Below are 14,274 nucleotides of genomic sequence, written 5' to 3' on the forward strand. Positions count from 1 at the left end.
TCTTGTAGCCTCTTTGTTCCTTTATTCTAATTACTCAAATCCCTTAATATAAAGTGTAATGCCTCCTGGAAAATTATGGGTCCAAGGTCCTTCTATGCATTTTCCCTGATTAATAGCAAGGGTTGTGATTAAAAAGATACAAATGCTTTTTGATTTGGTGTGCAATATAAGATGTTTGAGATTACAAAAGAATATCAAGAGAATCCATAAAGTAACATGCAACACACGAGCACAAATTTTGTTGTTTTTATTTTTGAACTAAATGATAAGTATACGCTTTTTTAGAAGAATAGAACTAAGGAGTTATGAGAAGCCTAGATACATATATCTACATTGCTAAAAAAAAATTCTCAGGCTGAAAAACGGTCAAAATTGAACATGGTTTCCTGATGACTTTATATATATATATATATATATATATATATATATATATATATATATATATATATTAAAGAAATGATAAAAAAAAAGTAAACTTCGTCTAATTGGGAGAGGTGAATATACTATTTATTTCTGCTGAATATACAAAGAATAAAAACAGATACCAATTAATTTATATTCTTTTACACTAAACAAGCAATGAGGAGGATCACGCTATCAATACACAAGAGGTCTAATTCTACTGATCTATTTGTAAATATCAGCAAATATGAATAATGCAGTGCAACCAGTAAATGTGATTTGGGAATAATCCATACAGTGTGACATTATCTGGATGAACTTTATTTTTCTTCACACCACTGGTTCTCCTTGCGTACCTGTGTGACAAAGCACAGATTTTGGTTATCAGAGGCAAAACATCTTTTAAAAATTGAATCTGCAGAACTGTAGATAAACTACTGAGTAATTTGTGGTTAAAAACTGTGGGTCGGTAATTTGTAGTCAAAACTAAGCCATAGCTGAGACCTGTTAAATTTATATTTATATAATCATATTAAAATGATTTACTTTAAGCACCAGATTCATGTTAACCAATTACTCCTATGCACATTGTTAAACCCCTCTGGTCAGACACACAGACAACATAGATTTATGCATGTTGCTATTGAAAGTGATTCTTAGAAAATTTAAGTTTAATTTTGCTATTCATTTCTTTTTATTCATAGATACGTTTCTTGAGTTATATTTACAATATTAACATATGAAATAGTCAACAGTTCACATCCTGCTGTATGCTTCTATTCACTACTGTTTATATTTTTTAACATTATAGTATATTGGAAGTAGATGTATAAGAGAAACTCAGGCCTACAATCCCCTTTAATAAACTTTGTCTTTATGATTTCAAGTGGCAATTAAATTATTAAAATATAAAACCTAAACTTAATACAGCTTAAATTCAATTAAACAATCACATATGCCACTTTTCAAGTGTGAAAGAGTACCAGTGCTTATGACAAAAGAATACCTATGCAATGTACAATTGTTTGAGAATGGCTTTAACAGCCTATGTCAAATGGTAAAATGTATGTGTATATTACACACTAGGTTTGAGAAGACCCACTTACTTGTGCACTTTAGTACATTTTAAATTTAACATGAATTAAAGTTACATTTTGGCAATCTACACAATCTATAAAGCAAAATTATTTTTTAGAAATCTAACTTAAAAATCAAAATATTTATGAATTATAAAATTAATGAAATCTCTGATTTAGCTCCTTAGCTATGGCACTCCAAATCAAGCTTGTGTGTATTCTGTTTGCTTTGATTATCTTGACATGTCTCTAGATCTTCAGCAAATTCAATTGATAGAACATGATTTAGCAGGGCATAAACCCATGTGTCCAAGGTCTCACAATTCACAGTAAATGTGAATTTGGTTAAGGTCTGGCAAAATCCAATGAACTCACTGCCTTCTATAATCAAACATGTACAAGGGTTTTAAAAAAGGACTGTGTTCCATGGAGCACAATGGAAACCTTTATTATTAAATGGATTGAGGTGGAACCAACACAGCTCTTCCTTTAGCTGTTTAAACTTGGTAACAGGTAAAAACTAGTGCCCTTTGGTGGAGCAAGGTGAAGGCATCATCACACTATGGGGTAAACAGTAGCAGGTATTGGATGGGGAGGATGATCAGAATTGAGAAAAAGATGAAGGCTGAAAAATACAGAGCAATACATTAAGAAAATCTGCTCCAGAGTGCACACAACCTCAGGCTTAAATGTGAAGGATCAGCAAGAAAAAAAGATGACACTGTTACTGGCCTCAGGACAAGTCTCTGAATGTGCATAGGTGAATAAGGTGTAGTTCAGACATTAGAGCTGGTAAAATATCTTTGAATAGACCTTAATATGGTAGTTCATAGATGCTCCCTATGCAATCTGTTTGAGCTTGAGAGGATGTTCCAAGAACAATCAGAGAATCCGACAAAATCCAAGTGTGAAAACGAAAGACTGTTTGAAGCAGTTGTGGCCCTTGAAATAGACAGTGATCTATTTCAAAAAAAAAATCACCACAGTTTTGTGGCCAATTTAGCATCGCCCCTGTACAAAAAAGTCCTCAGAGTTCTCCCTCAGTTACTATCATCCAGTCACATTCACAGCCATCATCACAAAGCTCTTCAAGAAGCTGATAATAACATGACCCTACTGCCTCATTCACTGCACCCAATGCAGTTTCTGGTACCAAAATAAAAGGTAACAGGTGCCGAAATTTATACCGTTGGAATCTGTTGAATTTCAGCTTTTCGGATCAACCAAGTTTGCGTTTTTATAACGTAATGGCCGAGTTCTTGGGTCAGTTTTCTTATGTATGTAATGTTTACAATTTTATTTTCTGTTCATTTAGCTGCTTGGTGTTGGAATTGTGTTTTATTTCGGTGGAAAATTGTATTTGTATAGCTGAGTTTCTTCCTATTTTTCTGGTATGCTGCATGTGTAGATACATACAAAATTTGTTAGTTTTTGAACACGATTTATTTTTTTAGCCCATCCCCGCCCCTCAGGTGAAAGAGATTGAATAAACTGAAGTGAAAATAAATTACATTGCCTGTACAGACTGTGAAATAATATACATGAATGTTTTAAAGGCTTGGTCCAAAACAGACAAATGGTTCAACAGGCCAAGTGTAATGTTTCCCTTACCTGAGCTTCCTCTTCCTCTGTGAAGTCATTTTTAATATTGAACGTCTTCCTGATTTCTTCTGGGGTTTTTCCTTTAATCATATTTGCAACTGTTTTGCAGGTGACATCTAGCAATCCTTTGATGTCCAAATAGTTTGCAGCCTATACAAAAGTAGGAAAATGCAGGAGATTAACCTATTATAATAGAAATAGAACTTTTAATCATACCATCTGCAAGGATTCTTGTATCCCACTCATAACAAACTTGTCTAATGTTTACTAGTGACAACATAACATTTTTCTTTCCTGAAGGACATAGCAACAAATATGGCAACAGAAGAAATAGAAATTTGCACTTTGTGTAATACACTGAAAAACAGCACATTCTATTAATCAATTTAAAGAAAATATTCCAATTCATTTAAACCCTTTATGGTTTTCACTGTCTCTAAATATCTAAATGCATTTGCTAAAGCTCTTAAAAGACTCAAAAACAAAATCAGACCAGAATGAGCTCAAACAGTGTGCCCTGGTCCACTTTGAGAAACTCCTGATCCCACACAGGGATGTCATCGGTCCTTTTCTCTTTGTTCTCATCATCCTCAGGAGGTGGGGGATCATCTTTGTGATGTGTGCACCACTGAATTACCTATTCACAAACATCCATACACACATTCATACACATAAAATCAATAAAAGAAAGAAAGAAAAGAAAGAGAGAGAGAGAGAGCATGCTCATAGAGACATAAATAAATAAATAGATACCTGCACAATATTTTAGCAAAAAGACCTGAGCATAATTTCAGCTTTTCCCATTTGGGGTCGCCACAGCAAATCATTTGTTTTCACCTAACTCTATCCATGGCATACTCTACTCTGGCACCAATTATCTTCATGTCCTCTTTTAACACATCTCTACTCTTTGGCCTTCCGTTCTCCAAAATCTATAACATTTCTCCTACCAATATAACCAACTCCCTCCTCTGTACATGTCCAAAGCATCTCAATCTAGTCTCTCTGACCTTGTCCCCAAAACAGCCAACCTGAGCTGTCCCTCTGATGTGCTCTTTACTAATCCTGTCCATCCTCATCACTCCTAAAGAGACCCTCAACATCCTCATCTCTGCTACCTCCGTCTCTGACTTCTGTATTTTCCTCACTGCTACAGTCTCTAGCCCATACAGAATAGCTGGTCTTACTACAGTCTTGTACACCTTTACTTTTGATTCTTGCTGACACTCTTCTGTCACACAACACTGCGGACACTTTTCTCCACCCATTCCAACCCACCTGCACTCGCCTCTTCACCTCATTTCCACACTCCCCGTCACACTGGACGGTTGATCCCAAATACTTAAACTCCAGCACCTTCTTGACCTCATCCCCCTGTAACCCCCTACTTCCCTCCCTCTTGGTCATGCATATATATTCTGTCTCCCATAAACATCATTGACCACGCAGATATTCCTGTCTGACTCCATCTGTTAACCTGTCCTTTAACATAGCAAACATGAAGGGACTCAAAGCCGATCCTTGATGTAGTACTACCTCCACCTTGAACTCCTCTGTCTGACCTACAGCACATCTCACTGCTGTCATACCCCACTCATACATACAGGGTTCCTACAGGTTTCTTTAAGTTAAATTCAAGTCTTAAGACCTTTTTAAGACCATTTATATAAAAAATTAATACCTATTTCACATCCCTACCAGCAAAGAAAAACAAAATCCTTGAACTTGTGTTCATTTATTTTTCAAATGTGGAATGGGTAAAAGATAAGCCAAGCAGTGTGAAAAATAAAAACATTTCAGTAGGCCACAAGAAAGTTTGCCGAGCAATGTTAAGTTGTTTTTTAACATGAGCTAGCTACTTATTCCATGCTGGGAATATGGGGAACTGAGAGACCCCTGAACAATAAACACCGAAAATCAGAACTCAACAATAAATTAAATTAAGAAACACAGGCAACTCCTTAGCTCTTAACTCAGGGCAGCAATGTCTTTATCAAGGACAGCCAGTTCCGTCAACTTCTCCTTATGGCCTCTCCGCAAGAGGTTGGACCTGGAGATCAGGTCAGTGTTGGTGTGGACCCAAAAGCTGTGCGCAGATCCACTCTAGTTGCAGCCATAGCTGGAGGGTCTGCAGCGTTAGCAGCAAGCTGGCTAACCTTAACTCCTGTTGCCACTTCAGGCACATTAGCTGATAGCTGGCTAACATTAGTTGGTTGAAACACGCAGGCGATGGAAGGAGTTTGTTTTTGTCCATTATGTGCTTGGATGACTTGGCATGAGACTCTAATGCCTTCATTCCCATTGTACCTAGCCGAATCCTTTTTTTGCATATGGTGCAAAACGCCTCAAAAACGTTGTTGCCCACTGGTTTTAACCAATGACGAAAAGAGTTTTTATCCAGCCACGCTTCATTAAATTTACATTTCCCCATAACCTCAGAATGAAATTGGTAGCTAGCTAACGTAAAAACAAACTTTAAAAATATAACTGTGTGCGTCAGTCAACATTTCCTGTGGAATGCTGAGATTTTCATTGATTTCTCATGCTTCTCCTTTGCTTGTTGTGTTGTGGTCTATGGCTGTGGTGTCGTAGCGCGTGATCTTCCTTTACTGAAGGCATCGCGTGTTCGCAGTATTTTGTACGGTGACCCGGGGCTGCGTTGCGTTCTCAATTATTGGTTCCGCCACTCTTTTATACTACAGCATTTAATCAAAATAATCGTGGTTGACAAATGAAACTTTTGAGGAAAATTACAATATGGAGAAGTTACATACAGCACAATTTTTAAGACCCAGACATCAAAATTCAAGACTTTTTAAAGACTTAAGGTATTATTTCCAAATTAATAAATTCAATGCTTTTAAGACTTTTTAAGACCCTGTACATATCCTGCACTATTCTGAAAAACTTCTCTGCCACCCCTGACATCCTCATGCAGTACCATAGCTCCTCTCTCTGCACCCTGTCATGCGCTTTCTCAAAATCTACAAAGACGCAGTGCATCTCTTCCTGACCATTTCTGCGATCATATTCGGGCAGAATTTTTATTATCAACAAGACTCTAGGTAAACTTTTTGGGTTTTTTTTGGCTTATCTTAATACCAGCTGTCAGAATTGTTAACAGAGCAACATGACAATTTTGTTAAAAGCAGCACATAAATGTTATGGCACAGTGAGTTTCTTTTCTTCACAAATCTCAGCTTGTTAGGAAGCTGGGGGCAGCAAATGGCCAACCAGTGGCAGTTTACACCCTGACCACCAGAAAAGTAACAGAGATTTAACTGTTAGCTGTATTATAAATCCCTTTCTCTGATGTGCCACAGAAATCACTATCTATAACAGTAAAGCCATAAATGTCATCACTTACAACATGTAAATTAAACAGCACACTATCAGAGCTATTTCACCATACAGTATGCATAAGAATTCTAAATGCTAACAGACAAGAGATTAAAGCTGCAATCTACAGTTATTGTGACGATCAGCTTATGTAGTAATAATGAGCAGTTGAATACTGAACCTTTTTGAGAATGGCTGCATTGACATTTGGGAGAGGAACAGGATCATCATCCCCTTCATCATCCATGCCTAAATCTTAAACACAATGTCAGACCCAGTGAAAAAAGGCAGCAGACAAATATCTTAAGATATTTACGATATATGACAACATAAAAAACAAATGAATATAAGTAGTTAAAACTAAATCAGAAGAGTGTGACATGGCTACAACAGCAGTTCTCAGTATCTTACCTTCCAACATTGTTTTTATAGTGACAGATTGCTTGGCGATTTCAACATCCACTTCAAACATCTCTCCGTCGGAGCTCTGCAGCTTAATTGTTGGCATCTATGTAAAATTGTTATCACACGATTAATAAAAAACAAAAGTCACAGCAGTTACTGAGGGTAATATGAATTATAAGTTATCAAGGCAAACCTTTGGCAACCATTAGGTAACCATGAGCCTAGACATTTTATTCTGTAACAGTAATAGGTAATAGAACTATACTGTATTAAAAAATAATATTAAACATACCTATTTAACGTCAACCATCATTAATATTGCGAAATACGTTACATTAGTTTGCGATATCTCAATAACTGCTGGTTGTTGACACTATTTGTGCAACACAATTGTTATTACGATGGGGCTGCAATATACTGGGCGGAACGACAAAGCTCGTCAAACCATTTGACTAAACATTTGCTGCCATAGTCTGTGTGTGTAATATAATATGTAATATACATTATATTTACTGCTAAACGTCGTTTCTTATACTAACTCATTTGTCTGAGAAAACTAACAATTTTAAAAAGCGAACTCCGACCTGTTATTTGACTGATATTAAGGCCTAGCAGCACCCAGCAACAATTAATTAGCATTTTTCTGAAATACGGCAATAGGTTTCGGCAAAACGCAGGTATTCATCGTAAACATGTTAATATTTGCGTTATTCAGTACTATCCCATATACTTACAATGAGTATATTCCTGAAAGATTTAAAGTCTAAATGTAAAAGTCAATAAAGGCCCGTCACAACCACAGAGCTAATGCTGCTGCTGCCGCCGCCACAGCTTCTTCTTCTTACTCGTTTTTTAATGGCGTTTGACAAACGACTTTTTGTGTATTACCACCACCCACTGGTCTGGAGCGATGACTAATCTAGCGTGCAATACATGTTAACGCTTGCTTTTAGAATCAGAATCAGAATCAGAATCAGAAAGAGCTTTATTGCCAAGCATTCATAGACAACACAGACAATAAATATAAGATGAGAATAAAAAAATACACGAAAACACCAAGATAGATTGTATGTACAATTGTGCTATAGATGATAGAATGGAACAGAATAGAACGAGATGCAGAGATGTAATCTCTAATATTATTGCACATTGTTATTGCGTAATGTGGGAACATTCATTGAAAGAATTCAATACAATACAATAATGTCCTCTAAATATCCAACTTCTTTTGTTCATTTATCTGCAAGTTCTTTGTCTACCACCCCAATATTGTATCCAAACTTTACTTCAATACCCATTGCTTTGGCCCGATATAAAACCATTAAAACTTCAAATAAAAGATCCAGTACACTAGTTTTTTTCCCCTTATCATTCGCCTTCCATGTTGTTTCCCAAACTACCTACTACTAGCTTGCGCTAGTAGCTAGACTCGGCATTCACTAAATTCCAGGGGTTTCGTTACCACGACGTAAAGTGGGCGTGTTTCCGCAAAAAAAATAAAATAAATAAAAATAAAAAAATCATGCGCAGAATGCTGTTTCATTTGCGCGGGCATTTCCAATCCCAGGATCAACTCAGATGGATAATGAAGGAGAAATAAAAGCAAAGCTACAATGGATAATGAAGGACAAAACAGTCATACAGGTAGATTTTATATTTTATATATATTATGCTTTATTATTTTGCTTTATCTTACAGTTAAGCTATTTTCGAAAACAAATAAGCAACCAAAAACGATTTTGTATAGCCTATGCATCTTTCCACAGTTAAGTTATACTGAATGAATATAAATAAAAAGATCATGGAGACCAAAGTAATAAACCTCTTTATACTTTAATACTTTATTAATATACTTTGTTTCTATCAGACTGTATCCCAACAAATTTCAAAATATGTATCTCAGGTGTTTCATCTCAAATTACATTAACACAGTTATAACTTCAGATACCTGTCCTGATCTCAGGTGTTTCGTGTCAAATTACATTAATATGCAGTGTAAGAAGATATAGGTAGCAGAGGGTAACACTTTACAATAAGGTCTCATTTAATAACAGTTAAAGCATTAACTAACAGTGAGCAATACATTTATTTATTCATGCAGTGCCTGTCCCATAATGTTCTGTTTTTCGTTCATTTTTAATTTTAATTGTATTTTTCCTCATAACAGGTCTGATGGGGAAGTCATGGCCTAATGGTTAGAGAGTCTGACTCTTAACCCTAAGGTTGTGGGTTTCAGTCTCAGGCCGGCCACGACTTGAGCAAGGCACCAAACCCCCCAACTGCTCCCCGGGCGCCGCAGCATAAATGGTTGCCACTGCTCCAGGTATGTGTTCACGGTGTGTGTGTGTGTTCACTGCTGTGTGTGTGCACTTTGGATGGGTTAATTGCAGAGAACAAATTCTGAGTATGGGTCACCATACTTAGCCGTATGTCACATCACATTTTACATTTCACATGACAGTCACAGAAAACAGAAAGTGACACCACAATGTCTATGGAAAGTAGAAGACTATTCAGAACATGCTTGTCAGCATGGTTGTCAGCATGGAAAGAACTACAAGAAGACAACCACAACAGATGATTTGGTATGTATTGCTACACATTTTGTTCACCACACTGGTTATGAATTCCATGCGGAGGGTGCGTAAATGACAGAAATTTAATTTTTGGGTGAACTACTGTAACCCTTTAGTGCCGAAAATGTTTAAAGGTACACTATGTAATTTTTGCCACTCTAGTGGGTAATAAATAAAATTTTATGCATCTAGCGGAAGAACATTGCAGCTAGAGCTACTCCACAGCAATTGGTGTCTCACTTGGTCTTAAATAGTATAATATGAATACGTAAACACTTAAAAGATTACAGGTGTACTGTACTGATTCAGGACAAAAGACAAAAACATGGTTGAGTACACCATGAACACCTCTTCCAAACCATTATATAAATGTTGTAAAAAAAAAGATAGTGTGCCTTTAAAATGTAAAAAATTCATATATTTGCACAGTTTATATTTGTCTGCATAACTAAATTGTACCGTTTGAGCATAAAACATTCAATCTTTTTTTTAATGCAGGGAAACAGGGTTTCTGCAGTCATTCAACGAATTTATATTCAGTGGCCTTCATAAGTATTGGAACAATAAAGACAAAATTGTTCTGTTACCTGTGGTGTCAAGACATATATTAATATGAGGCAGAAGTACAGAATGTCACATTTTATTATTGACTGTTTCAACACAAAATGCTTTACCAATTAAGTAGTTCAGCACTTTTCATCAGAATTTCATCCCACGGCCTAATGTGAGCATAAGTATCGGGACGGCTTAAGTAAATGTAAAAGCTAATATTTAATTGTAAATCCCTTGCAAGCAATCACAGGAGCAAGTCTGTGACCCATAAACATCACCAGACTCTTGGTTTCACACTTTTCCAGGACTTTAATACAGCCAATTTAATAGTTGCTTGTTTTATGTGATTTTACTGACAGTTAATTTAGAATTTTTTTTCATTTGTCTGTCATCAAGTGCTGTTGATCTTCTCAGCTGACCTTGTTGGTTGCTGAAGCTTGCCAGTGGTTTCTATCTTTTTCAGGACATTCCAAGTCAATCTCCATAATTTAAATCCTATTGAACAAGCATTTCACCAGTTGAAGAGGAGACTTAACACAGAAACTCCCCAGACACGCACAGTTGAAAATAGCTGTATTAAAGGCCTGGCAAAACATTTCCATGGGTCACAGACTCACTCCTGTAATTGATTGCAAGGGATTCACAATAAAATAAGTTTTATTTTCTTTTGTTCTGCAGCATACTGAACATGAATACACAAGAAGAAAAAGGTTCCATGTGGATTGCCCAGCAAAACTTTATGTCCAATATGTAGAAAGGTAAGTATTACATTAGCATGGCTTTATATACAGTTTACATAATATGTAGACAGGAATACATTTTTAAAAGTGTTCGCTATACAAAAAAAGTTTGGAATAAAAAGCAATTTTTCTTTTTTAAAATTTTACTTAATATTTACTAAACTTTTGAATACAAATAGCTGCACAACGTAATGTAGCTTTAAAACAGTGGGAACAGTGGGTGTCATTCACTAATAATTGTGTAATTTTCATCTTAACATGTTTATAAGGCCATCAAGAGTATTCAATTTATTTTTATTAGTTCCTACATTTTCCAGTAAATTTAGAATACATTTAAGAATCAAAGTTATTGATGAAACATGATTTGTTCATGAAAATGTTTATACACAGATTTCATGCATAAATTTGTGCGTTGCTTAGTGAATGAGACCCGGTGACAGATGGTGACAGATGTTCTTATTTGTCCCATAGTGAGCACTTGGGATGAAATGAAATTATTTATATATATATATATATATATATATATATATATATATATATATATATATATATATATACACATACATATGTGTGTGTGTATGATGGTGAAATGTTAACAATGTGTTTTGTAAATAAAGTTTGTCCACAGATCAAGATCAAGATTATTTTAGCTTGTTTATTAAGTTTTTCTGTTCTGTTTATGTGTAGGACATGGCATCAGAGGTGAAGGATATTCTGGCACTACAAGACCCAAACCTGGTGATCAGCAAAGCCTTCAAACTGTGTATTACACAGGGTGACTTGGCCACACTGAGGGAGGGTTGCTGGCTTAATGACAAGATAAAAGTTAGAAAAATAAATTGACTATTTACTTGATATGCCTTGGTTTAATTGGAATAATGCATCACTACATGTTTGTAAAGAAAATGGGGGAATAAAGGTTTGTCTTCAATATCTTATCAAAATTTGTATCAAAATGAATAAATTGATTCTGCACTGCACATGAGGGATGGGTATTGACACAAATTTAACAACCAATTCGATGCCAACAGTATCAAGTAATCAGACAATTGTTGATCATACAGCACTAATGCTGGATGTCACCAATGTCATGCATTCTTAATGAGTATTTTTCCCCCTCTTCTCTTTTCAAGGTTATCAACTTCTATTTGTCCTTGCTAATGAAAACAGTGATCAGCCTTAAAGTCTTCTCTTACAGCACTTTTTTCTACCCAAAGCTTCAGAGTGGTGAAGGCCATGCAGCAGTGAAGAACTGAACAAAAACTCAGTACCTCGTCGTCTTTTATCTTGTTTTTGTTCCTTTCACCTAGGCATGCACTGGGCTTTAGCTGGAAGTCATATATAAGTTGGGATGCATTGTTTTAATATTTATGTTTTTGAAAAGTGTAAAACAATATTTTTGATTTTCAGTTTGTCTTTAACTTGCCTATATTGCTTCTAACCACCAGGTAATTGATTTTAATCCCAGACCATACAGTGCTATGACTCAATGACTCAGAGACATGATGATATCTGTCATGTTGTTGTGAGTGTCTTCTTATTTTTGCTGTTATATTAACCTTTGTTCTATGTTTATGTTCTGTAAAGCTGCTTTGAGACAATGTCAACTGTAAAAAGCACTATACAAATAAACTTGAATTGAACTGAACTGTTATTCTGTGGCTTGATCATTCATTTTTGAATATCTGGATATGCATCTTCTGTTTTATTTAACAGATAGTAATTCACAAAGGAGCACAGGGTCAAGAAAGGATGCATCTTGGAGGCTTCCAGATGGACTAGCGGCCGAATGGGAACTTTTGTATGACACCATATAATGAATTATATGGGTCTTCTCTGAATTAAGTGTCATTTTAAGACTAAATGTTCTGATATTGTGTCTAGGCAATTCCTAAACAGTTGAATGGCAATGATTGTGGTGTTTTTGTCTGTAAATATGCAGACATCCTTTCTTAAGGAAAGCCATTCACATTCAGACAGGTACAACGGTGCTCCTGTTCATACATTTAATCCTCACTCACTCACTCTCACTCTTTTCTACCACTTATACGAACTACCTAGGGTCACAGGGAGCCTGTGCCTATCTCAGGCGTCATTGGGCATCAAGGCAGGATACACCCTGGATGGATTGCCAACCCATTGTAGGGCACACACACACACTCTCATTCACTCACGCAATCACACACTACGGACAATTTTCCAGAGATGCCAACCAACCTACCATGCATGTCTTTGGACCGGGGGAGGAAACCGGATTACCCGGAGGAAACCCCTGAGGCACGGGGAGAACATGCAAACTCCACACACACAAGACGGAGGCGGGAATCGAACCCCCAACCCTGGAGGTGTGAGGCGAACATGCTAACCACTAAGCCACCGTGCCCCCACATTTAATCCTCAAACATTTTATTATGCTCCTCATTCATCTGTCTCTTTCTCTGTAGTGTGACATTCCACTCTTCAGAAAAGTGATGGTTTGGGAGATAGTACATCAGAAGATCCTGTAAGCCCTGAAGCAACCAGTCCTTCAAACATAATGAAAAATCTTATGTTCTTTTTGTGTAAATTAAATTTAGTATGAAACTATGAATAATTGCAAGGGTTTTCTTTACAAGCCGTGGGCTGTGGAAAAGTATGAAGATGAATAAAATCTGAGGTTAAACTGCAGATTTGTATAACTGTGTTAATGTAATTTGACACGAAACACCTGAGATCAGGACAGGTATCTGAAGTTATAACTGTGTTAATGTAATTTGACATGAAACACCTGAGATCAGGACAGGTATCTGAAGTTATAACTGTGTTAATGTAATTTGACACGAAACACCTGAGATCAGGACAGGTATCTGAAATAACTGTTAATGTAATTTGACACGAAACACCTGAGATCAGGACAGGTATTATATTTTAAGTATGAATGTCACGAAACACTCGCGACTTCGGAAAGGTTATCTTAAGTTGTAACAGTATGAATATAATTTAAAAAAACACCCAACATCTCGGACAAGTAACGTTATCTGAAGCAATTTATGCAAACGGCTTTCCTCCCAATCTGCGCATGATCGTTGACCTCTGCAGATTATCAAATAGGCCACGCCTCCCAGATGACACAATATCTGTTACGCTGTCCTGAAATCCTTGGAAATAAGTGCCTGCCGCTTCCCTCTACCAAACAAATTTACTTCTGTGGTAGCCCAGCTTATATGCTGGTTACCTCCAGGCACAACCCTGCTTGCAGCTACCCCTAAGTAGCTAACAAGCATAAAGGGGCAAAATAACACAATAAAAGAAACAGGTAATGCCTTGTCTGTTACATACCCCTCCCCATGGACTAAAAATTTGACCCATGGCAAATTTTTAAATTCTGGGTATGATATGATATGTCTTGTTCACGAGTGAGGGAAGGATGGAGCGGGAGATCGACAGGCGGATCGGTGTACCTTCTGCAGTGATGCGGTCGATATACCGGTCTGTTGTGGTGAAGAACGAGCTGAGCCGCAAGGTGAAGCTCTCTATTTACCAGTCGATCTACGTTCCTACCCTCACCTATGGTCATGAGCTTTGGGTCATGACCAAAAGGAC

The 14,274-nt window shown here is 36.6% G+C and overlaps 1 protein-coding gene and 1 long non-coding RNA gene across 2 annotated transcripts; one reads left to right on the top strand and one right to left on the bottom strand.

Moving 5' to 3' along the window:
• Positions 1–485: 485 nt before the first annotated feature.
• skp1 (S-phase kinase-associated protein 1) lies at positions 486–7,695 on the bottom strand. Its single transcript, XM_060890912.1, has 6 exons — positions 7,559–7,695; positions 6,831–6,927; positions 6,601–6,674; positions 3,574–3,717; positions 3,090–3,230; positions 486–758 (listed from the first exon to the last, which is right to left on the bottom strand). The coding sequence occupies exons 2-6, from the start codon at positions 6,925–6,927 to the stop codon at positions 723–725; spliced, it is 492 nt and encodes a 163-aa protein (XP_060746895.1). The 5' UTR covers positions 7,559–7,695; the 3' UTR covers positions 486–722.
• Positions 7,696–8,377: 682 nt separating this feature from the next.
• Positions 8,378–12,340, top strand: LOC132860025 (uncharacterized). The gene is made up of 4 exons (XR_009649777.1): positions 8,378–8,468; positions 8,992–9,147; positions 10,631–10,710; positions 11,380–12,340. It is a non-coding gene; the product is annotated as an uncharacterized LOC132860025 (long non-coding RNA).
• Positions 12,341–14,274: the final 1,934 nt, after the last annotated feature.

This window comes from Tachysurus vachellii, chromosome 17, assembly GCF_030014155.1.
Source record: "Tachysurus vachellii isolate PV-2020 chromosome 17, HZAU_Pvac_v1, whole genome shotgun sequence".
NCBI classification, from domain to species: domain Eukaryota; kingdom Metazoa; phylum Chordata; class Actinopteri; order Siluriformes; family Bagridae; genus Tachysurus; species Tachysurus vachellii.

Excerpts from the sequence above, each read along its gene's own strand:
- skp1 (XM_060890912.1), bottom strand. The coding sequence starts at position 6,927 with ATGCCAACAATTAAGCTGCAGAGCTCCGACGGAGAGATGTTTGAAGTG. Across the intron at positions 6,675-6,830 it reads TATAAAAACAATGTTGGAAG|ATTTAGGCATGGATGATGAA; the intron begins GTAAGATACTGA and ends ATTGTGTTTAAG. Across the intron at positions 3,231-3,573 it reads CACTGTTTGAGCTCATTCTG|GCTGCAAACTATTTGGACAT; the intron begins GTCTGATTTTGT and ends ACTTTTGTATAG.